General features: G+C 44.5%; 1 protein-coding gene and 1 pseudogene across 2 annotated transcripts; one reads left to right on the top strand and one right to left on the bottom strand.

The window, feature by feature from the left end:
- Positions 1-2,634: 2,634 nt before the first annotated feature.
- Positions 2,635-14,532, top strand: LOC144149052 (lysosomal aspartic protease-like; annotated as a pseudogene). Its single transcript, XR_013318149.1, has 8 exons — positions 2,635-2,780; positions 4,775-4,871; positions 5,850-5,967; positions 7,552-7,733; positions 8,597-8,853; positions 10,484-10,625; positions 12,453-12,551; positions 14,249-14,532. The product of XR_013318149.1 is annotated as a lysosomal aspartic protease-like (transcript).
- A 5,341-nt stretch (positions 14,533-19,873) lies between these two features.
- LOC144148407 (uncharacterized) lies at positions 19,874-21,563 on the bottom strand. Its single transcript, XM_077679943.1, has one exon. The coding sequence runs from the start codon at positions 21,561-21,563 to the stop codon at positions 19,917-19,919; it is 1,647 nt and encodes a 548-aa protein (XP_077536069.1). The 3' UTR covers positions 19,874-19,916.
- Between the last annotated feature and the right edge of the window lie 3,142 nt (positions 21,564-24,705).

Below are 24,705 nucleotides of genomic sequence, written 5' to 3'. Positions count from 1 at the left end.
CCGCTGCTGGTTTATGCGTGCGGAGAGTGTAGGTAGGAAGGGTGGCCGTGCACGCGGCGCTATAGGTTATATGCCGTACTGATGACATATCCGCAGAAGTATATGTCTAACCCCCAATTTTCATTTCGGTGAAGCCGATTAACTCAGTGCCCAACCCTCGCCACCCGCCCCTGCTTCACGACTGTGTTTTCACGGTGGCTTCCGCGTTTACCCAGCCGCACATAAGCGGTTGCTGGTTTATGCATGTACGCGCGGGGAATGGTAGAATAAGGGAGGGGGGCGTGTATGCGAAGGTGTAGGTTTCTGGCCCTCACTGACGGCATGTCCGTTGTGCTGGCGGATGTCTTACACGTGGTTGTGATAGTGGTGTATGCGACCTGTCTGGTGTCTCCCCTTGTCGAATGTATCGGATTTTGTGTTAAGAAGACAATAACATATGAACGACGTGGGAAAGAAACATACAGCCCCATGTTTGCTCACCAGAATAGAGATCGAGTCCTTCCAAATGTCATGGAGGTATACGGCAACGAAGTATGCCCAATAGAGAATTACAAACGAACAAGGTGGGTTTCGTGTTTCCGTCTTCAGCGTCCAGCTTCGGAGGTCATCTATCTTCCCAAAATTAACAGGCAGTTATTTTTTTTTGTTGAATTTTTTTATGTTTAAACGTGCTGAATGTATGTTTAGGGTTTTATACTTTCTGGTGCATGTCCGCTATTGAACACGTGGAATGCCATGGAACGTGTCAGCAAAGGATGAGCAGCTGTGAACAGTTTTTGCTGACAATGAACGGGGAGGGTGGGCGATCGGTACCCGCTGCCCGGGTACGCGCTTTCGCTTGCTGAGCCAACTAACAGTTCCCCGCTAAAAAGACCATATGGAAGCCCACCGTCGTGACAACAGAATGTGTAGGCTTCTTCAAGTGTGAATCGGCAAATGCTGAACCCAGCGGACCGAGAGAAAGACCGGATAACAATGATGGCATGCCGAGCACACGCGGATACAGCGGAGTAATGGGGATTAACTTGAGCTCCAGCCGGCGCAGGGGCGTCGGAATGAACTAAGGAAAAACAAGTAATAACCAATTCTGAACCCGGAATCTGCGCGCATGAACAAGTTTATGTCTGTAAAGCCAGTCGCTGTTGAAACGAGGTGCTGAGTTCCTTGTTAATGTCCTTCCCCTGGTACGCTAGTAATCATAGCTTACTTGCAGAGGGCATGGGACAGAAACGCAAAAGCAGAGAGTCCACAAGCTGCATATCGTGAAAGCGTTTTTCCTCACCAAAAGTTATTTTATTCTGCATCAACATCCTGCTTTAAAAAGATTCCCGGCATTCCGTTACTCGTTACTACGCATCGAATTTGCAACCTCTCGCCCGCGACCCAAGCTGCACTTTGAACACCTGCAGTTTTCTTTGACGTTTTTGTCAACTTTTGTGGATGCTCTTTGGCTGCTTACGGAATGAAAATTCATTTATTGAATTGCAAGTTGCGTTGTACACAACAAATATTTATGAAATTTGCCTGTCGACACTTCTATTTATCTGAAATGCATATTTTTAACCCGTCAATCAACGGAATAAACTACATTAACGATATAGAATATCGATGAACAGTACATTTTGAAGACTTCACGGGTCATGTACTGCTTTAATGCATTCGGAAATAGGCACATAACACTACCATTCCAACGATTATTTCAGTTATGGTTCCTGTATAAAAACATCGGGTTTGCATTACTCTCTTTTAGGGGCTCGATTAGCCGTGGCGTGTGTTTTTTGGGAAAGTCAGTTACTGCTTCGGATAATGAGGCTTTTTCCTCTCCCAATGTTCAACATTTCTGTTTCGAACCAGTCTTGACGTGCTTATTTACTACACGTTCGGGCAAGCATCATGCAAATGCTTCAAATGTGCCCGCAATAGGCTAAAACTTTCTGTTAGAGGGTATACGGTTTGTAACACCTCCTACGCAACCAGTGTACGTGAATACCTGGATCTTTGAATCTGAATGGACTAGCGCAAAAACTGGACACAGGAAGGAGAAACATACACGGGCGCAGAAATATTCTGTCTTATCGCTATTCGATGTTACACATGCCACAACACGCCCTCAGTCAGTGTTCTCATTACATCGCTTTGTCGTTACGGTACCAACAAAAAGCTCACAGCATTGCTTAAACAAATCTTGTTTCAACCTCCAAACGTGCAACCATAGCCTATTTTTTTTTTGCTTGTTATTGGCCAGTTCCACGGTACTGGTTCGCATTAGGCCACTGCGCTTCCCGCACCTTTCGTGTTTAAAACCGAAACTCCGCAGAGGTATTTCTTAAACAACGCAAACCAACGTTTCCGTTTTTGCCATGCCTCCTCCTCTTCCAAGCACCAGGTGTAAACCTCTGTTGGGTTTGCTGTTTTTCGTCTATTCCCAGCACTAGCAGAAGCAACGACACTGGTCGCTTTCGGAGACCGTTCCGCTTGACCAGATGCGCAGAACTACATGTCGGATGATGTTGTTTGCTGCCTTCGTCTGCTTCTTTGTGACTCGTCAAGTTTCAAGGGTCTGTGGAGAGGCCTACGAAAACAGCCCTGCTAAGCAGTGTCCCGATAGGGCAAGCGAGGCGGTCGGAGTCCTTTCAAGGTGGCCTGCGACAGTACATCGACCAACCCTACGTTCGAGAAAGTAAGGGACATCCAGCATTCGGACAGGGCTTACGCACCACCATGAGGGCCGTTTGTATTGCGCTGATCGCGCTGATCGGCGTTGCCACCGCACGAATCAGGTGAGACTCTGCTGCAGCGTTAAATAGCGCTTCAACTCTGGGCGTTTGGACACGAGAAACGAGTTATCTTACAAGACCAACGCCTTGTTGTTTTACATCACTTCGAAGTATGTTTATTTTCACGTACCGTGAGCATGTCGAACGCCTAAGCAACCCAGAACAACGCAGCGGCTCGCGCGTGCACACATAAGGCTACATATAACATATTTCTTATTTTTTTAGCCTTGTGGTATGCATACGGGAAATCAAACCCCTATGCCAAACTCATCAGTCTCCTGTTGCTTACAACACAGGTTGGTGGAAATGGCAAGGTTTTTTTTACGAATATAGCTTCGATAGCGCATCGAAAACACCCGGAGTGCGTAAATCTGCTGTTGTAGGACGTCCCTCATTGCGGAAAGGAGGTACAAGCCAAATGCGAGTAGTTGTGAATATCATCAGTATCAAAGAGGAATAAATGCACACTCGTGAGGTAGTTGCAGTCAAGCCACCGTTTTTCTTTTTATCTTTGAAACGCCCATTGCATAAAATTATACTATTGAACACTTTCTCAGCTCACACGGCTTCAAACAACTGCTGCGTCATAAGTAAGGCATAGAAACGTTCAGCTGAAAGCATATGGTTCCCGCTCAGGAGAAGAGATAGGGTTGTTGCCTGTGCTCCATGTATTTGTCAATATTAAGGCACTTTATTATTTGGGGCCAAAGTAAGAAAAAGTAATTAAATGAGCGAACAGCCTCTATAGACCGCGCATTCTTGCGTCCGACAACCGGTTTCAAGGCCAAGAAACTCAAGCAGCTAGGCCGGAAGGCTAAGAAGTAGGAGAAGCGGGAATCAAGGTTCAATGTTAACATGTAGTCACTACATTCTATTGTTACGGTGCAAAGCCAGATTGGAAGGAAATCTGGAAGGCCTTCGCCTTGCATAGGTCATTGAAAAGATGGTCGTGATACGCAAGTGAATCATCGTATTACTATTACTATTGTTATCAACAATAACGCTGTCACACGAAGTGATGACATAGACTAAATATGGCATTATGTGCCATGTAGCAATTGCCATAGGATGCAAGCGATGGGCGTACACGCCATGCTTAAGTGGTTGCGTGAAGGAGAACGCTGATATGTGTGAACACCTACTGTGTTAATAAGTGCGAAAACTGGCGCATCGGTGTTTACTGGCGATTCCTATGGGACCGCTAGTAATATTCAGGCCACTGGTAAGCCCTCATGTCTGGTGCAACTAATCCATGTTGGACTCATGTTAATTTCCGCAAAGGCAACATTCCCCGTTGATCGGGAAATATAATGGAATTATGGGAGCACGAGCGTTCAGCGCGCTCTAAGCTGTAGATGTTTGAAGCGAGAATATAAGCCTGTCGTCACTTGGCTGTTTAGCAAAAACATGTGCAGCTAAGGGAGGCATTTCGTTTTCATGACAGAGCAGACCGGGAACATCTTGTAACACCAGTGCAGTCTAGCAGTTAGCTTTGAACATCCTGCAGACCTTATAGACAGCTGCGAACAAAATGGTTTTGTGGCGTCCATGGATAAGAGGACAACGTCGGAGCGCCTGAAGTTCGCGTCCTATGTTGCAGGCACCGCAATTTTATCGTTGTTACTGATTTTTTACTTCATATATTGCTTCTTTTGTCAGCTCTACGTGTTGTTCTCGTAAATGTGTTGTTCAGTGTCCTTTGGAACGGTTTAGGTGCAGAGGGGAATCTATTACCGAGTTTAATCCGCTGTCCAGCAAACGGAATGAGGCAAGCACCGATACGAAGAGCCTTTATGTGGACATTAATTTGTGCGTGCTACTGGTAGGAGGAAAGCTCTGCCCACGATTAAAGATTATCATTTATCTCCAACAGAGAGCAGCGGTAAAGTATATATTATCACACTCTGTGGTAATGCGTCCACAATAGGCGCTTTTCAAGTCTATATTAAGCATAATTTACGGTATTTATTTCATTGCACGTTCATCGCGGACCATAGCATTCCCCTGAGGAGGAACAAGGGTGAGGAGAGCCAGTACTTGCGCCAGAGCAGCGAAGAGGTGCAGGTGTACTCCACCCCCCTTAACCACACTGAGGTAAGTCTGCGGACGCTCTTTCATTACCTCCGAAACTTTCTCGTGGCTAAAGATATGCGCGGATACTAGCCTCTAATGTTGCTGTAGAATGCGCCTTTTTTTCATTTGAATGATCAAAGTCAAACGTGGCCTTCGAAAGCTTACGGGGGCGTACATATCTTTACATAGACCGATGCATTAGTTTCGTATGTCCCTGCTCTTTTTCTTAACAGGCACAATGTTTCTTGATTAGGAGGATGGCGACCCGATAGTGAAGGAAACCGCAGATCAATGTGCAACTGCAAGAGATGTGCGAACGAATTATGGACAGCGCTGTTCTGTAACAACGCTTTTTTGCTATCAAGACCACGGTCACGAAGTTGCGACGACATAGCGTCGGGAAAAGTGCTGAATTCTATTGTCTAGTCTTCAAACGTTCCGAAAGATTTAAGCGTTAAGTGCGTTTTCCTGCCGTTACCAACTACTTATTTGTGCCTTACTCAGTATGGTCCCTACGCAAGCCGCAATAGCCAAGAAACAAGGTTAATAAAAATAGCTTTATTTTCTGGAGCAAACCGTTTGCTCTAAATGGTTTTATGATAGAGGAAATTCGAAACAGTAGCCCATCGCAGCAAACAGAAACCTTTGCTAACTCAAATGCTCTCGCTGAGCTCTTTGCTCACTGTGTTAGCGAAACAGCCCGATTCGGCCCGCATTAGACCTTACTGGAGTGCCTTTTATTACGACCAGCAAGAAGCAGCCACAGTGAAATACATAGTAATACACAATGCCATCTGACGGAACAGGTGGAGCGATGCAGAAAATAAGAAAAAAAAGCAATTTTGCTAATTCTACCTTTTCGAACGTTTTTGTTTTATTGTACACGGACCAGTTTGTCTCTACACTGAAAGATACCTTATCTCTTTCACCAGACATAAAAAACGACATATTATTCCAGTACGTCTTTGGACGTGCGCATGAAATATTTTATCCTCGCAGCTCCAGTACTATGGCCTGATCACTGTGGGGACCCCCGCTAAAGAATTCTACGTCATCTTCGACATGGCCTCCAACGTTACCTGGGTGCCTTCCGTTGGCTGCAGTGTTTAGGAGTGCGGTAAGTAGGATTCCACGCTGCTTTTTTTTTCGTACGTGCTTTTTTTTTCGTGATGTGAAGGGCAGAAAGGAAATTGGGGGGGGGGGGGGGGCATCCAAAAGCTACGACATTATTGCCTTTGATTCAGCATCTACATTTATATCTGTGTAGGTCAATGGGCCAATTACTGTGTGCGCACTTACGTGTTAAGTGTTCTCAAATGTTGGTGCGACCCACACTAAAGACCGGACCTCGTGTGGTAGCAGCTCTGGCAATTCGAGCGCTAAACTCTGATATTTCTTTGTAGATGTCAAATGTCTGTGAAATGGTCTGAAGCAAGCCCACAAATATCGTGATGCAGTGTACTTAAAAATGCATGGCTGTTTGTGTTATGCCACCACAGTTAATTTAGTTGAAAACCCGGAAGGCGGACTTCCTAGCTTTTCCTTAGTAGTATCTCGAGCAGCAAAACACCTTTGGAAAGCGCTGGTAACTGGTGTTCGCTGGGCCCTTAAACTGAACATTACGCGTTCACCAGACACTATCTTGTTTTCACTTACAAACGCCAGTGAAAACAATGTACACGACTCAAAATAATCTTGGAGCTTCATCAAGAAATTCAAATTATAAGCGCGGTTGTGGTTTTCCGAGAAATAACTATTGCACCCACTAATTGTTGTGGGATAGCGAAACCGACATTTTATTTATTATATCGATGTGCAGTGCCTGGCATTTATGCCTTGGCGCTTTGCTTGCAATTGACTATTTGGCTACGGTGGTGCCCCCAATAAATATGGGGTGAGCGTGTTCCAGCTTTTTGGGACCAAGTACACTCCAACGGAGAAAGTAAACGAAATATCTTTGCGCCTATTAGATATCAGAAGCAAGTTACAAGAGCTTGATTGATTTGCTTTACCCAAGCAGACGATAAACTTTTCCACCATATCTGTATTTGATTCCCTTTATTGTGCGTGAAGAGTATAATCCTCCACATAATCTGACAGATTACTATGCAAAATGGCGTAATTAGATTCTCTTAGTGATTACTAGTTTTTCATACCGCAACGGGGCGTTTAACCCTGAAACGCAACCTTGGTGCCTTGAAAAGAACACCTGAAAGATGATTGATTGTTTTGTGGGGATTTTCTTTCAAATAAATATATTCGCGTCACCAAGTACTCTGCAGCCGATGTGTAGGTAGATTGTTGTTTATCTAAACGCCCACAAACTCAATACACTTCGTAGGTGGCGACGGCGCTGACGTCGGCCCGTGTAGCAACTTCATTTTTAGACCCAAACAACACAAAATAACAAATCCGCGCACTTTGAAGCAGTAATTTCAAGATATGTTTTAAAGGACATGTTTCAAGTAGGCTAAGCTGGGCTAAGCTGCGACGTAATCTATGAAAGCTCTAACGGTTGTGCGTCGAGAGAATATTTCTGCTATGTTCTCCGGGGTATGAATTGGTATGCGCGCAAATGATATCGAGTGGGAGAACCCCTTTTTTAGCGACATCTCCATGTTTTATTGCGACAGCGGTCTGTGGGTGAGGTGGCATTTTCTCTGGATGGTCAGTGGGAAAAGCCGTTTTTTCAGACATGCAGAGAACCGCACTCTTTTTGACTCCAGCGAGTCTTATACCTACTCTCACTACAGAATCTGGGTGAGCGCCCCATACGTTGGCGGCGGCAGCATCATGGGAACCGCCTCGGGCGAAACTCTCAACATCGCTGGCATCAGGGTGCCCGAGCAGCTCTTTGTTGAGGCCACGTTGATTGACCCCAAGGTACGCAGCGCCACCTTTTTGTTTTCCATGCGACTTCAGCTCCAATGTGCTCCTTCACGCGTCGACAACCATTCTGATAAGACCTAGAAATAAAGAATGAGAACTTTCTTGCGGAAAAAAGTTAGAGAGATGGAGTTACTGTTGATAGGAAGCGCGGTATACCCGTTTTTGTTGATTCTGCCAGTATATCTGCTTAGCCCTCCAATTCAAGACAAGCTCTGCTGACGCGTTGAAATCGTTGCCGAATGATCGCCGCCTTCTGCGCTTGAATTTCGTCGATACTTGTAGCTGTCACCCTTTGTGGGGGGTTATAGTGTTGAATGTTGTTATGCAGTTCAATGAAAAGTAATGCAACACCAATATAACCTGCTCGAGACGGAACCCTGTACGCAAATTTGTGGCTATATTTCACTTTCTGATCAAGACTAAGTGTGTGGTTTCAAACTGCGGTGTTATGAAAGTCATTACTTACATGAGCGGTGAGTAGCCTCGTGGAGCTCGGTGCTGTTGCTCTCCTCGTTTCCAAAGTGAATGTTTTAGTTCTCTTTGTCAAATGTGGTGAATATGAATTACTTTTGCATTCATTTTCTATGTTCTCATTATAGGGATGAAGTGTCCGTGTGTTTTGTGGCGCCTTGCGATCCCTCCGTGAACAGGATATTTATTGGCAGCGAAGTTTTTGATTCAGAGGATGGGATAAAGAAAACTATTGACGCTCAACTCTCTCGAGTTCGTTAGCTTCAGAGAGAAACGCTGTGCAGATGTAGAACGGAAGCCGTCAAACAGCCGTGTAGGGTGACGTGCGTACATCTGTGTGAAGTGTGCCATCCCGGCCGTCATCTTTTGGCTCACCGTGGGTGCAGATCTACAATGGTGTTTACTTCGACGGAGCCGTTGGTCTTCGCCTGGAGTCCCGATTCACTGCTGAGCACCGGTCTGTGTTCGACGCCATGTTCTACAAGAACCTCCTGCCCGAGCCCAAGTTCTCTTTCTACCTGCACCCCACCCCGGAAGGTTACGACGGCGAGATCGTGCTCGGCGGAGGGAAGAAGGACCACTACGAGGGAGAGCTCACGTACACCCAGAGCGCCACCGACCAGTGGCTCTTCCTTCTGCAAGGGTGGGTGCTAGAACCCGCTCTTCTCTTCTTCGGTCGGAAAACAATACCCCAACTCTCCTGATTGTTTCAAAGTACCTATAAGTCTCCGTGAAGGCCGTTCGCGTAGCGTAGATTTTCTTTTAGTTTAGATTGGTCATTTTTGTTAGTTTAGTTTTGGTTAGTTTAGTTTTGATTGGTTGATGGATCGCAACCGATTTTGATGAAAAACGATTCAGTTATGGAAGAGGTGGAGCACAAGAACTCTTGCATCATTTATAAATATATAAACTTCACTATGTATTACAGTTTTAGGTAACCAAGGATAATTTCACTTGAAATAGTTTTGCCGCAGGTGGCCGCGTACTAAGGGAAACTCAATTCCTACAGAAGCACCGCGTCTTAATTGGCATCTTTATTTACAAGTTCATAAGTTGAACGTAAGGGCAAATTACCTCAGGAACTAGTCTAACAAAAAGATCCGTGTTGACTTCAATTCAGCCGAAAAAAGTTCTATGGTTCGATTTCAACCCTCGTAAACACATGCCACATTTCTATCGCAATATTTGAACGAAGCTTGCCGCGCGGTTTGAGTTCAAGGCACATTTCAACCAGACACTTCAAAAATACTACAACAATAAAAGTTAAAAAAAGAGAAGGCCCTGCAATTAGGCACGATTGCACGCTTACAGGAAAAATTTCACCAATAGAATGCAAGTTTTTTTTCTGCGCTTTCTTAACACCAGCTTCTCTTGAGCAAGGGGGCGTTGGGAGACATAGAATCACATAGCACCGGTCAGAGTCTAGCAAAACCGCAGTTAAGAACATGCTGTGTGAGTCTACACGTGTCATTTTCAGCCCAGAAAGCACGTAAAACCCGTATAAACGAATCGGCAAAATGGTGGATGCCCTATCCCCAGTCCCAAGGTTTAACTGCAAGATAGGCGCATCCATATTATTGCAAAAAAGATGCACGGACTCAACTGGCTTCGTTGCTCGTGGCTTTTAAAAAGTACCCGATACAAATGTTCCCAGACAAAAACTGTCCATATATCCTCACGTGACTTTCCGTTCCCGCATTAGTTGAAGCCAATGGCCTCCTGTGGGCATCCAGCGCCAACCACCGGTTCGCTTCGAACCCTTCTTGAATCTGTTGGGCACGTGATGAGACAAGGCCGCAGTTATTCCTTTTTAGCCTCTCGGTGGAATCGCAGGTTTTGGCTTGAACTGCCTCAGTTCGAGCGCCTGGACTACCAGTTTTTAAAAAGTGTGTCGTTTTTTTTTATAATCTACTTTTTCTTCTTTGATGTCTTACACACATTCCTTTCGTAAATAAAGGCTGTTTGGCATCCTTCAGGTCGATTCATACGCTGGGCACTGCGTTTCAACACGTAAATTATACTTCAGGATCGCAATGGAGTTGCTTGTCTTGAGCCTATCTGGGAACAAAAGAGAGGGTCCAACTCACCTGATTTGTCTTTTTTTAACGCGTATCTCCTCTTTCCATGGCGATTCCGATAGTATTTTGATTCCATTCACTATAGAAAACCTCCGATTTATACTAGTTGCAAACGTGCAAGCCTAGCCGAGTTAATGGGACAAATCGAATTTTTTGTTTTGAGCGTCATATCAATTCGCGTGTCCATTTTAACAGCGTGAAGGTGGGTCCCCGTTGGGTTGTTACCGACTACGTGACCGGTGTTCTTGTGTCCACCCTCCCCTTCATCTACGGTCCCGAGAAGCAGATCGACCTCATCCACAAGACCTTGAACGCCACCAGGAACACCCACGGCGAGGTGAGAATTTCAGGGCCATGGTCAGAGAGCTGTAAGGTTTGTGTAAAAAATGTTACCGCTGCACTAGAGCATTGAAAACAAGCGAAATATTCTTCGCGGAATGTATTTTAAGCTTATGTAACTTTACGATACCCCAACACTTCGTCTAGGACCCAACCAATCTGAAAAGAAATTAAGAAGCGCGGCTGTGTTCCAATCTGTGGTTTTAACCTTAGCCTTCCCTGATACGAGGGCGCCAAAATCATGCATTTTAGCTGCCCTGGGAGTCATATATGAATGGGTTGTGTATTCACGCATCAAATATACACGTGGGTTATTAGGGCGGTGTACTGGGGGGTTCTGTATAACTTTGGACCAACTTAGGATTTTGCACGTGCCGCAGAATCTCGACACTCCGAGTTTGGGGAAATTCGCCTTCATCAGAAAAACCACCACTGCAGCTGGAATGAAACGCGAGTGTTGGTGCCCAGTAGGGCAATGAAGTAATGACTCTCCAAAGGCGCGGACAGTTCCATATTGTTAACTCTACGGAAGCGCTTCCGCCTTGTGGTGGTGTCCCCAAAATGTATTGGAACAGAGGTAAATAACTCCGACAAGCGCTGATTCTGTATTCTCTCGAAGATTCACTGCAGCCGCTAAAGATTGCTCATGTAAAAATGACAGCTCTCATAACAGCATGAAGTTGACGTAGTCTTTACAAAAGCAGGTTTCAACCGTTTTTCTATCCATCGTACGTCCAATAACATCTCAATTACCTGCACCAGAAGGGGTCATGCATAAACATGTATACTATGGGGTAATATATTTTGCTATTGAAATAGTTTGTGACACATACCCACAGAAGCTAACACAGCAACCGAACACGAGACGAGGAGGTACACGAAGGCAGCAATTCTCTTCTTTCGGCTTTTCTTTTGTTGTATTTTTTATTGGTCGTTGTATTTCTGGGTCTAAAAAACTGCAGTACGCTGTATTTTGATTGCTAAACTGCCGCAGAACCCCGTAAGAACAGCGTTTTGACAACATGACCAGTTTCTGAGAATCTCTCAGCCTACCGCAAAATTACTGCGCCCGCTTCGAAGCTAGGTTGCTCACACTACGATGGAAAGAAATGTTCACGGGCAGATTAAAGGCTAGTATCTTCAATAATTTCAATTTTGTTGTTCTCATCTGTAACAACGTCCACAAAAATGTAACCTTGTACACACTGTCAATTAGCGAGTATGCTTCCCGGCCACGGTGATATGGACAAATAAGATTTGTTTTTGCTTTTATTCCTTTCTAGCAATACACAGGCTCAGTTAAAACACTGATTATAGCACCGGCTACAGTTTAGTATGAGTTCACAATCGGGAATCAGAGCTCGCCTTGGCTGCACAGGCCGTTGTTGTCTTTGCTCGGATGGCATCGACCTTTGCACCGTAAATACTACTGTCGAATATTTGACGAATTTAAAGCACTGGCCCTGTTGTTAGCCAAGCGCGCCATTTTCACCACCTAATAGCCAACTATAAAGCAATTCCGCATTTAAAATACTTATACTGCATATTATGAGGGACGCTGGTTCTGGTACTTAAACCATTTCGAATAGGCGGAAAGTACCACATAAGGTGTAGGGCTTTGACCTTTTAAAGAACATAGGTGTGTTTAATAAAGCGACCTGGTTCTAACCAACAAAACAGATGACATACACATCAGAATGTTTCTGTTGGTTTCTTTTTGCGATGGTATTTGCAGTATGTAATACAGCAAGTTCGCTTACTTGAGCGCATTTTTTTTACCTTAGGTTAAGTGGTTTTGCTTGAAACGTTTTTTATCAACACGCAGTACGTCGTTGAGTGCGAAAACGTCCCCAGCCTGCCGGTTATTGGCTTCAAGATTTCTGGCAAGACGTTCGAGCTCCGCCCTGAGGACTACGTTGTCAAGGTAAGAGTAAATGTTCAAGGCAGGAGCCCCCTTTTCCACGAGAGGTTCATTGAACTTATCCGCTTAAATTCTTAAAATGTCGGTTTAGTAGCTTGATCCGATAAATATAAAGATGCGCCGTCATGTTAGCAGGAACAAAAGGAGTTTGAAATAATAGGCCATCTTATGCAAACATTGAAATTTTTTGTCTTCCTTGCAACTTTGGCAGCGGCCGTTAAAGCGCACAGCAAAACTCTTCCCTACCGGTTTTCTGTGTTGCGTTCACTACAATCAAATCCGTCGCACTATATAAAATCACCTGACGATTCCTACGTTCGCTAATGGTAAATTCGTTCGAAGCGCGAACTGCAATCTTGTCGTTCACGGCACGTAGGTGCCGCGTCTCCGGAAGTGATCTCGTTCTCAGCCACCGCGCGACCGCGCCCCATTCTGCCATTATCTGGCACGACGTCGCTGCCGCCGATCGTGTTGCAAATCGTGTTTGAACTTCGTTGGCAAATATCATGTGGTTCAGATTAGCCACAAACGCAGGAGCAATGTCTGGCGAAAGTGTGACGGGGAGTGCGTTCTTTGGCGGCGAGGCATGGCGAAATCGTGACGGGGAGGCAGTCAGACATGTTGAACGGTGGCGGCGCCCTGGGAGATGATGACACCATAGTAGCGCGTTCCGCCCTCAGCCTCACTCTTTAACCAGATGCTCCTTCTCCGTTAGATTTCTTCCTTCGGTGTCTATTAGCTCCCTTGGGTACTCGGACAGCCGCGCTGCCGCTGCCAAAGCTCCGCACCGTGTGCCAAAGACCAGTGCACTAAAAACCAATGTTTAACTGAAATTCCTGAAGCATGGATAAAGCAACAAGGTATGTGGCAGTGGTGCACGTTATTTAGGAGTCTCGTGAGATCCGATACAAAATCAACAAATTGAAGGATACTAAACTTCTAGGGTAACAATTGTAAGTCGCCTTTTTTAAAAAGGGGATTGTCAATCCATGTATTTAAAATTTTCAATTTATATAAACAAGTCACTTTATGTCGGCAAAAAGAAAAATTACCTAAAATGTTCGTAGAATGTAGTTGAGAACCGCCTTCCCCTTCGTACGCTGTTGACGTGCGGTATGAAAATGGAGGCGACAATGTTTATTTTTCGATTTTAATAATTGTACGTTCTAGGAAACAGTTTATGTGTATCGTATAAAAGTTTCTCTGCATATTAAACGGATATACAATAACACGGAACGTAGCAAGAAATGGAAGGGTATGTATTGGACCTAAATGATACAGCGCTTGCGCCGAACAGCGCCAATCTATAGGAGCGTTATCGTCGACGCAGAAAACACCATCTTCTCTTTCCGATATTTATTACTTTACACAACTATACACCTGAATAAATTACTCTTCTTTCTCCAGTTTTAAGCCATCCTTCTATAAAACAGAGTAAGCGCCGGCTGTTAAGGGCGGAGTTGCCAAACCAGGCATTTCGGAACACCTTCTACTTTTTTCATCCTCTATTGCACCTTCTGTACACATATCCCCCAGCAGACGGTGCTCTTCTATGCCTTTCTCTCGGCGCTGAGAACGTTTACGACCACGTTGAATGAACTAAATAATATCGCGCCACAACTGCACGATACGTGTGTTGAACCGTAGAATGACACCGTTTTACCTATAAATATTGTTCTCCTCTCAAATTTTACTCACAGGTTGGCGCTGTCTGCTACAGCGGTTTCGCTGTTCACCGCGACCACCAGGAGCCCGGCTACGGCGTCTGGCTGCTCGGGCAGAACTTCCTTCGCCGCGTGTACGCCATCTTCGAGACCGGCTACTTCCTGTGGGACAAGAAGATCGGCTTCGCCTACACCCGCGTCCTCACGTACTAAACGGAGTGGCACTAATGCCTCCCGATAGTACTTCAAGGAGAACGTGTTTTGTTTTTGTTTTCTGCTCCAATTCTTTCATTCGGCAGACGTGTCTCCACAAACCTACCTGAATAAATTTTGCACACGTTTTAAGATCTTGTGATGTTTTACAGTATCAGAAGTCCTTGAAAGATGACGGCCAATGACGTGAAGAGTGCCTTAAAAGGGCTACGTGGCTCCTTTGGCCAAACAATAGCTTGTAATTGTGTTGCAAAATGCTGAACTTTATTTTCACAAAGAATAATTGTGCACACGCAGTACTAAGCGGCCGCATTTATGTCATGGATGGTATGCGTACAGAGTGGGTGCGTTTTATTTTGTAAGATGATTCGTAAGAAAATGTAAAAATTATTTGTAAGCTCACAAAAAGCAAAATAATCAATGTCCGGATCCGGATAGTTTGAACCCCTTGAATAATTAAGAAAAACATACCGCATTTATCGTTGTGGTAGTGCTGCGCGCACTTTCACTTTTTGCACCACAAAAACACAATTATCCGTAAACTGTGATCTTTTTTGTATATGAGCTCAGTGCTTATCAATATTGAGGGAAACAAGAAAATATTTTGTGCAATTTAAAACGCTATTTACCTGATGACCGAATCAGATGTCATGCCCGTAACTGGCTAATTACTTGCCCCACAAGTTCAAATTTCTTTGCAAATTGACGAGGTTAATACGTTAGGGAAAACACCGGAAGAAAAGGTTCTTCCTCGAAATAAAAATTCGAGGCAGGAAGACTCCGCATAAATTCCACAATTCCAATGTCGGCTCAAAGCAAAATAGCGCCAAGCACTTCGGATTCCTGAGAACCCTTAGGGTTACGTCAGCCTTAGACATTAAACGAAAGAAACCTCTGCGCCTACAAGTGTAGTGACCCAAATAGGCGTACAGCGGTTGAGAATACTGAAGAACATTCCTTGGAAATCCGTGTAATATTTACGACCTCTCAGAACAATGAAATAAAGTCTGAAAAAAAAAAGTCACCACCCCTGCCAAACAAAGCTGCCTGAGAAAGTAAAAATTGCGTTCAATCTTCGCTGAAAGTGCGTTCAGCCAATCATTAAACAATAACGTTCTAGATGGCAAAAGAAGAACGAACCAATGCGATCGTTGTTCCAGCAGAAAGTAAACGTCTCTACAAACGATATAAATGAATATCGAGGCATGGTTAATGAGATAAAGTTATACTATATTGCACTCTTTATTCGTGACCGCTGCTTGTATGGTCTTACATAGAGCAGTTCCTTTTATTTCGCGATTTTCAGGTAACCGTCTTGCCCCAATGGATACCCGGTTTCACGATTGCGCCGTTTTTCCAGAGATCTCATCAGAGCTTTTCGTTCTACCAACCGGTTTATGAGAAATTGCGTAGTTTTTAAAAAAGGTCGTCATCACCAATTAAGAAAGCTTCCCATTCAAAAATAAATTCGCTGCTTGATCTCCGTATTTTGCAGAAAATGTCGCCAAAAGACAACCCATCCGCCTCCTCTGCAACGTAACAATGTCTCTTCTTTTTTTTCTCACACCCCTCCTACTCTTCGTCGGAACTAGCACTCCTCCTATGATGAATACTGTCAAGGTTTTTTCAATTGAAATAGTTTTCCTGCCTTTACACACCTCCCGCCCCATCTGTTGGGACATTTGATTATAACACCGAGCTTTATGCAGCCTCGGAGCCCTTTTGCTTCAGTAACTGCGTTCCCGTTCGGCATATTGCTTTTATTTATGAAGGTGGTCTTCCGGGCAAGCTTCCATTCCGTTGTAGGCGTTGAAAGCAAATTTTGTGTTTTGAAAAATTGCTACACAGCTATTGCACTTGCAGAGATTTACTCAGCACATAAAATATTGAAAGCACAATCCGCGCTGCGAGAGTGCATGTCCAGCGAAGCAGCACAACATCCGGAGGGCGGTCGGCGAACAGGAGGGTTCCACATACGTAGCCATGTACGTGTTTGTCCCACAGCCACCGCACAGTTCCCCGCAGTACATCATCTCCGTTCGGACCTTCACAAGCTGAACGTTGCCTCATCAAACTGTTTTTTAGTGCTTGCGTGCAGGTATTTAAGTAAGCCACTCTCAGGTTGACATTAAGACAAGTATTCCGATTCTTTCTACTTGCTAAAGTTCCATAGAGTTGGAATCTTCCAGGATTTATTCCTGTATAGCAGTGAACACTAGTTTCCAGAAATGTTGCATCCCAAATACTATTAGTTGGAGGAACATATTAGTTATTTATTTATTTATTTAATTATTTATTTATTTATTTATTTATTTATTTATTTATTTATTTATTTGCAGGGTACTGCCAGCTTCATTTAAGAAGCCCTAGGCAGGAGTGGACAAACATAATGATACAAAAACAGGGAAACAGGAGTAGTTTTAGACAACTGCGGGAAATAACGCGCATAGAACAAACAGAGGAACGCATTTGGTCGCGTGGCAAAATAAAACTGCAATAAAGAACAGGGAACTTCAAAGACGACAACTTTGTCACTCGGCCTAACATCAGTTCAACACGCAAATCACACAGGGAAGCAAACAAGTGGAAAACACAACTGCAAATACTTTAGAAAGAACCCTGAACAAGAAAAGCATTCAATCAGGCACAGCCAAACACTACAAAGATACAGGGGGAACGTCGGACTGCGTGTGGTCGTTGATTGCGGACATAAATGATTGTACATTATCACGCTCTACAATTTCCGCAGGCAGTCTATTCCATTCGTGAATGGTACGTGGTAGAATGAATGTTTAAAAGACTCCGTTCGAAAAGAGAATTCCCTAATCTTTTTGGAATGTTGCGCACGCGTGAACCGCCGAGTAACGTGTTCAATATACTCGTTTTTACTTGCCTGTAGTTTGCCATGGTACAACAAATACATGTACTTATGCCGCTCACGATATCGCCTGAGTTGAAGGCTGTCTAAGTTATCGCTTCGCAAAAGGGTACTAGGCGATATTTTCCAGCTGTAACTGTTATGAATAAATCGCGCTGCTTTACGTTGAACATTTTCAAGTTTGGTGATGTTAATTTTAGTATACGGGTCCCAAACGACAGAAGCATACTCGAGGACCGGTCTGATGTACGTTTTGTAGGCCATCAATTTTATATCACTTGTTGATCTTCTCAATGACCGTCTTAGGTATCCTAATTTCCGCATGGCCTTCTTCTGGACGTACACGACATGCTCGTTCCAGCTCAGGTCGGAAGTAATTATGACGCCCAGGTATTTATAACTTGCAACAGATGATAGTGGAGAGCCGTTAATGGAATACAAAAAAGGCAAAAGGTGGCGCTTTCTTGTTAATGTCATCGCTACAGTTTTTTCTGCGTTAACCTTCATTTGCCAGGATTGGCACCATAATTCAATTTTTGCTAATGACGAATTTAGTTTAGACTGATCATTGGTGCAAGTTATTTCCTGGTAGAGTATGCAGTCGTCTGCAAAAAGCCGAATATTTAGTGGTATATCTTGGAGAATATCATTAATAAAGATTAAAAAGAGTAGTCGTCCGAGGACAGATCCTTGAGGTATTCCGGATCGAACAGTCTGGGGACGGGAGCATGCATTTTTAAAGTTGACGATCTGGCTGCGAGACTAAAGGTAGGCTTCTATCCATCCTACGACTTCGGAATTTTTGAAGATTGATCTAAGCTTGATCAGTAACTTTTGGTGGCTCACACGGTCAAAAGCCTTTTCGAAATCTAAAAAAATAACGTCAACTTGACTTTGGTTGTCTAATATTGTTGCAAGATCATGTACTGTTTCAAGTAACTGCGTTGTAGTAGACACCCCCTTTCGAAATCCGTGTTGGCGAGAATCAACAAAATTGTTTTCTTCAAGAAAAATTGTCAGATGCTTTAAGATAACATGCTCTAGGACTTTTGCGCAAGTACATAGTATAGAGATTGGCCTGTATAATGCAATATTGGACGAGTCATTGGTTTTAGGTACTGGGGTAATTTTACCGTACTTCCAATCTTCTTGAACTTGTGCTAGGCTCAAAGACTTTTGGTAAATAACGCAGAGGTACTGTGAGCACCACTCAGCGTATCTAATTAGGAATGCGTTAGGAATGCCATCTACACCAGGCGATTTTTTGGAGTCTAAATTGAGAAGTAATGAAAGTATGCCCTGCTGAGATATTATAACATTATTGATAGGACTCACATTTTCAAAACGGGCGAAGTGTGGTAAGCTGCCGTCTTCGTCAGTGAAAACTGAACTGAAGAATTGATTAAAAGACTCGGAAATCACAAACTTGTCCGTGACTATTTCGCCATCGATTAAAAAACTGGAAGGTCCACTTTTCTTTGTGGAAAAATGGCGCCAAAACTTTGATGAGGAGGATAGCATATAATTTTTCAAAGTTACACTCTGATAGTGGTCCTTCGCAGTTTTTATACTGCTACTAAGTGCTAGGCGTGTGGCTGTTAGCTCTTGCATGTTATTTACTGATGGGTATTTGCGGCACTTTTTTCTTATCTTTTTAGCTTTCCGCTTCAGTCTCACTATTTCCCTTGTCATCCATGGGTTCTCGTCTCGAGATAATTTCAACCTAGTTGGTACAAAATCCCGGACACATTTCAAGACAAGGTTCTTAAAGAAACACCATAAACTGTTGACCGTGCATGGGCTAGTTTCCGAAAGATCGATAAAGCGTGAAAACGATATGTCCAATGTGTCGAGTATGCCCACGTCATCAGCACGCGAGAATACGGGAACCAAACGCTTTTCTTTCTTTTTATTCGTTGTTACGGGATTCATCGCTAACGTAAGGCAGACAATTCTGTGATCCGATATGCCATCAGTCACTTCGATTTTAGGGTCGCGTGTTAATAAACTATTTGAGAGAAGAAAAAGGTCTAAAATAGACTGGCTGTCATTCTGAGTGCGGGTTGGGTGTCTAACCAACTGGGTTAGATCGTGAAAAAGGACTATATCGACAAAAGGTTCTGCAGTAGTTGACCGAGCATCAGGGAATTCGTTGTTCCAATCGATTGACGGGAAGTTGAAATCACCACATAACATGACATTATTTTGATCTGTTTTGCAGATGCATAGAAATTCGTTAAGTTTCTCGCAAAAAGTATTGTCCCAGTTTGGTGGGCGGTAGAATCCCCCTACAATCGTACTTGAATCATCAAACTGGACTCTAATAATAACGCATTCAACCCCTGGCATGTCGGGGAGCCTTGTAACTGTGAGCGAGTCACGGTACATGATAGCAACACCCCCTCCACGACCGTCTCTATCTTTGCGGTGGGTCTTGTAACCTGGTGGGGTTATTTCATCGTCGCGAATATCGCTGTAAAGCCAAGTTTTCGTGATTATTATCAGATGGGGTGCATATGTTATGGCTATACTTTCTAGTTCTGAGGTTTTCTTTACTATACTGCGGGCATTTATGTTTAAGCAACACAATCGCTTCCCAACCGATGCCTCGGTTCAATTGTCATGACTTTGTGTGCTGCCCTGCTTACCCGCGGGGACTCGCTTATTTTGGGATTCGTCCCAGAGATAGAGCTGGTTTCCGATCTTAAGTTTATCGTAAATCAGTTTCGGTTTATTCCCGGTGCTCCTCAGCTCTGTTGTGCTGTCCCATAGCTTTTTGCGCTTCTGCCTTGTTGCCACGGAGTAATCTTCCGAGATAGAAACCTCGGTACCTTTTAACTTCGAGCATTTTGAAAATACATCCATTTTTTCGCGGTAATCGAATAATTTTACTATCACCGGTCTAGCTTTATCAGGTCTCTTGCGTCCGATTCGGTGAATTCTTTCTGCCGAGCGTACGTTCACACCTAAGACAGTATTAAACACACCTTGTACTACGGCTGCCTCTAGATCGTCATTAGTTTCATCGTCTTTTTCGTCAATCCCGTAAACAAGGATGTTGTTTCGCCTACTGCGATCTTCTAGCTCAGTGAGCTTGTTTTGTAGGATTTGTACTGTATTGTCAAGGGCTGTCACCTTCACGTCAATCTGTTTGACAGCCAGTGCCGTCTCTTCGACAGTTTTAAGTGACAATTCAATCCTGTCTAGCCTCTGCTGGATAGTGGTCTGTCCCTTCAGCAGCTCCTGAAGCAGTTCTTCTGAAGTAGGCGGTCCCGGGTTAGATTCTATATCACCACATAACAGAAGTAGACGCGACAGAACTTTACGGACACTCAAACAAATCGCGTGCAGCTTTCGTGGGCACGTCAGCTGAATAAAAAGTGGATTGCTTGTTTTAACAGTAGAGACATTATTACTGACCTGCATAAAGAACAACAGCGGATTTGTCATGACGCTGACGTGCGGCCAGCCGACGTGCCCACTGAAGTGGTCCGGTGGCGACAGGCTTCTTATACTTTGCTGCGGCGATGTCGTTGACGATGGTAACCCGGATGCCCAGTGCTCATCGTAGAGCGGTAGTTCTTGTGCGCAGTCTCCGTTGGTGGTGCGCGTGTGAATGACGAGAGTTGGTTCCTTTTCCGTTGTAGTGCCAGCCGTCGCCAGGTCGAGCAGAAGAAACTGCATAAAGAACAACAGCGGATTTGTCATGACGCTGACGTGCGGCCAGCCGACGTGCCCACTGAAGTGGTCCGGTGGCGACAGGCTTCTTATACTTTGCTGCGGCGATGTCGTTGACGATGGTAACCCGGATGCCCAGTGCTCATCGTAGAGCGGTAGTTCTTGTGCGCAGTCTCCGTTGGTGGTGCGCGTGTGAAGGACGAGAGTTGGTTCCTTTTCCGTTGTAGTGCCAGCCGTCGCCAGGTCGAGCAGAAGAAACTGCATAAAGAACAACAGCGGATTTGTCATGACGCTGACGTGCGGCCAGCCGACGTGCCCACTGAAGTGGTCCGGTGGCGACAGGCTTCTTATACTTTGCTGCGGCGATGTCGTTGACGATGGTAACCCGGATGCCCAGTGCTCATCGTAGAGCGGTAGTTCTTGTGCGCAGTCTCCGTTGGTGGTGCGCGTGTGAATGACGAGAGTTGGTTCCTTTTCCGTTGTAGTGCCAGCCGTCGCCAGGTCGAGCAGAAGAAACTGCATAAAGAACAACAGCGGATTTGTCATGACGCTGACGTGCGGCCAGCCGACGTGCCCACTCATTGCTTCTACTGAAGAATGTGTGGCCGTTGTTTGCATTTCTCAACTCATTTTTTCCTCTTTTAGGAATTGTTACGCCGTGAAAAATTTGAAACCATTTCCAAGATCTTCGTGGTGCTTAACAAATGTAACAATTACTAGTTGATAATATAGTTTTAGTTATTTAGGATACTCTTTAGCAATTAGATCAATTCATGGGCATTCCAGGAGAGAGTCTGGCGATAAATAGAGCTTTAGTATTACGTATACTGACAAAGGCATTGGTTTAACCTCCGCCTTTTCTTAGCGTAGTGCACACTGCGCATGTGTCTTGAGGAACGTTGGTTCTACGATCAGCGGGAGTAAGGCAAGCGCACGTTATTTCAAGAAAAATGTTCGTGTACGCCGGCGTATTTCGCTGTTCCTCTGTTTTTTTGTTGTCTATTTATTTATTTATTTATCTTTTTTATTTATTTATTTATTTATTTATTTATTTATTTATTTATTTATTTATTTATTTATTTATTTATTTATTTATTTATTTATTTATTTATTTATTTATTTATTAAAAACAGTACTCCTATTCACTGAACGCGTTATATACTGGGGTGGGTAACAATTCACGTAACATTAGATACAGTCGCTTTGACCGAAGTAAGATCTGGAATGCTCGTAATGGAGCACGGTAGGTGGTTCCAGTCGTCGCAGGTCTTGGCATGAACGATTAAAAGTGTTTGCACGGAAGTTGGGAACCCCTACCTTTTACCTGTGACCGTTACGTGGGGAGTTTGTAGGACGGAGCTGGAATGACATCCTGTTTTAGAATGGGGTTAGTAAAGCAAAGTTTATGAAAAAGCCACAATAGCGTTAATAATATGGCGGCGAATAGCGCGGACTGCTGAAATCTTACGCTTTTTTTTGTGAGCCGTGATCTGCATCTTGGTGAACATGTTTTTTGCAACTGTCGTTCTAAATACGTCACGTGTTTCGCCCGTTTCTTTCGCGGCGCACGTAAAATGGATGGCTGCCACGAAGAAAGCTCCTGCAGCTATTGCGGCGTCCGGAGCTCGGAGGGTGCTGGTGACGCCTTCGCAACATGATGAAGTGCGTCGTCGTGGTTCTCCGACTGGACTGCTCTTACCATTTTCGGAATTCATTTCATTAGCGACAGCTCCAAATGCGCACGTGGTATAAACAGTGTGCGCGCAGAGAGAGAGAGAGAGAACAACATTTATTGAAAGCCTGCAATTAGGATCGAGCCCAGTAGGGGCGAGCCTCTAAGACGCGGCCACGACGTCGTGCCGGCGTGCTCTTTCTGCCGCTGCCAGACCGCACGCCCCGAGTTCCGAGAGGCGTCCCGTACCCGTGGGTGCGATCCTAGGCAGCTGGCGTTCGAGAGCCGCCTGCACTTGCTGGACGGCCAGGTGTTGGGTGCTGTAGTCCGACGAGGTCATCGCGTTCGTAATGTTTGGGGGAAGCTGCGTTTGTGTAGCAGCCTCCCGCGGGTTCAGTTCACAGTTCCACAGGGTGTGGGCTGTAGTTGCTTTGGCACTCGCGCACAATCGGCACACATCTGTCTCGTATACTTCGGGGCACACATGTACACCTAGCACCGGGGTTAGAAGGGACCCAGTCTGTAACTGTCGATATGTCACCGCTTCCGCGCGTGAAAGTTTCGTGTGCGCGCAGAAGCCTTCTCAGCTTCGCGGTAGAGTGAAGTCATTTGGTGGTTGGCCCTGCCAACCGCAGGAAGTGAGTGCTACCTTCAATGACAGGCGGACGTAGTAGATCACCTGCTGATCTTCCGCAGCGGACTTCCCACACCTGGAACGGCGTTTGGATTGTTTAAAACGCGCTCTTGGTTGTTTTCACGTTCAGTAAAATGCATGCATAATATAACTGCGCGGTAACACGGGGATATAGAGAAAAGCTCAATAATACAGGATGGCGAAGACTCACCACTGATTTTTCATTCTGAATAAAAAATCGGTTGTTAGTCTACGCCATGTCCTGTATTATATGAGACTCCTTCTAGGTCCTCCTGTTACCACGCAGTGATATTGTGGATCGGTAAAACTCGCCCAATTTACTGTATTCCAAACTGTAGTTCGAAACTGGTTCTAACCGCTTCTGCGATTTCGAAAAACAAGTTCCACAGGGGAGGAGGGCTTGGATGATCCCGCTATATAGTGTACTTAGTTAGACAGACCATCAAAGTACGTTGTGCGCGTTTCTCATCTAATAGCGGTGCGATGGCGTTTGGTTGTACTGGTTTTGGTAGTCGTGAAAAATCGCCTTTGTTTGTATGGCCAGATTTCAGGTTTCAGGTTTCAGGTTTTATTGAAAAATATTTGCATACAGGAGAAGAACAATGGCACTTATTATTACAGAAGGAGGTCCCAGAGTTTACACTGTCGAGGGGACCTCCTGTGCTGAGTACAAAACAAAAGCACACACTGGGAGGTAGAGCGTTACAGAGATCAGTGAAGCGATATTTGGCAAAGAACAAAAAAACATCAATAGAACATAATTAAAGAAATATATTCAAAGAACGGGTTAGATGTAATAAATTAAGGTAATTGTCACTGATTACCGGCAAACTGTTGACCACAAGGGATTTTTTAAGCAGTTATAAAATAAGCGTTCAGAGTTGATGAATTTGATTACTGAAGGGCAATGAATTCCAAAGAATTATTCCTGAAAAGAGGACTGTTTGTTTCCCATAATTAGTGCGCACTTTTGGTAGTAGCATATTGTTTTGTTCCGCGAATCTGGTAATATTAGGGTTTAGTAATTGTGGGGCAGAAATATTATTAACGGAAGTACCTTTATTTCGAATTCGATGAATTCGAAGGCCGAGCTTTAACTGTAGTGAGTATGTGAGCGGAAGAATGTTCAGATTCCGGTAGATTGGGAGGGCAGATGACTGGACAGGATTGAGTGTAATCAGGTGTACTGCTTGGTTTTGCAAGTGTTCAAGGTGAGACATGTGAGTTTCGTACGTGTTTCCCCAGGAAGATAGGCAGTATGTGAGGTGGCTGTGTATGAAAGCGTAATACCGTGACAGAATAACATGCTGCTGGGAATAATGGCAAGATTTGATTAATACACGTATACCAAAACCAATTTTTTTAACAAGGGACATGGCATGTTTGTTAAATTTTAG

Source organism: Haemaphysalis longicornis, unplaced genomic scaffold, assembly GCF_048455015.1.
Source record: "Haemaphysalis longicornis isolate Haplotype H1 unplaced genomic scaffold, Haemaphysalis longicornis Haplotype H1 scaffold_8, whole genome shotgun sequence".
In the NCBI taxonomy this organism is placed as follows: domain Eukaryota; kingdom Metazoa; phylum Arthropoda; class Arachnida; order Ixodida; family Ixodidae; genus Haemaphysalis; species Haemaphysalis longicornis.
The sequence above is the reverse complement of the archived record's forward strand: the minus strand, read 5'-3'. Positions and strand labels throughout refer to the sequence as shown.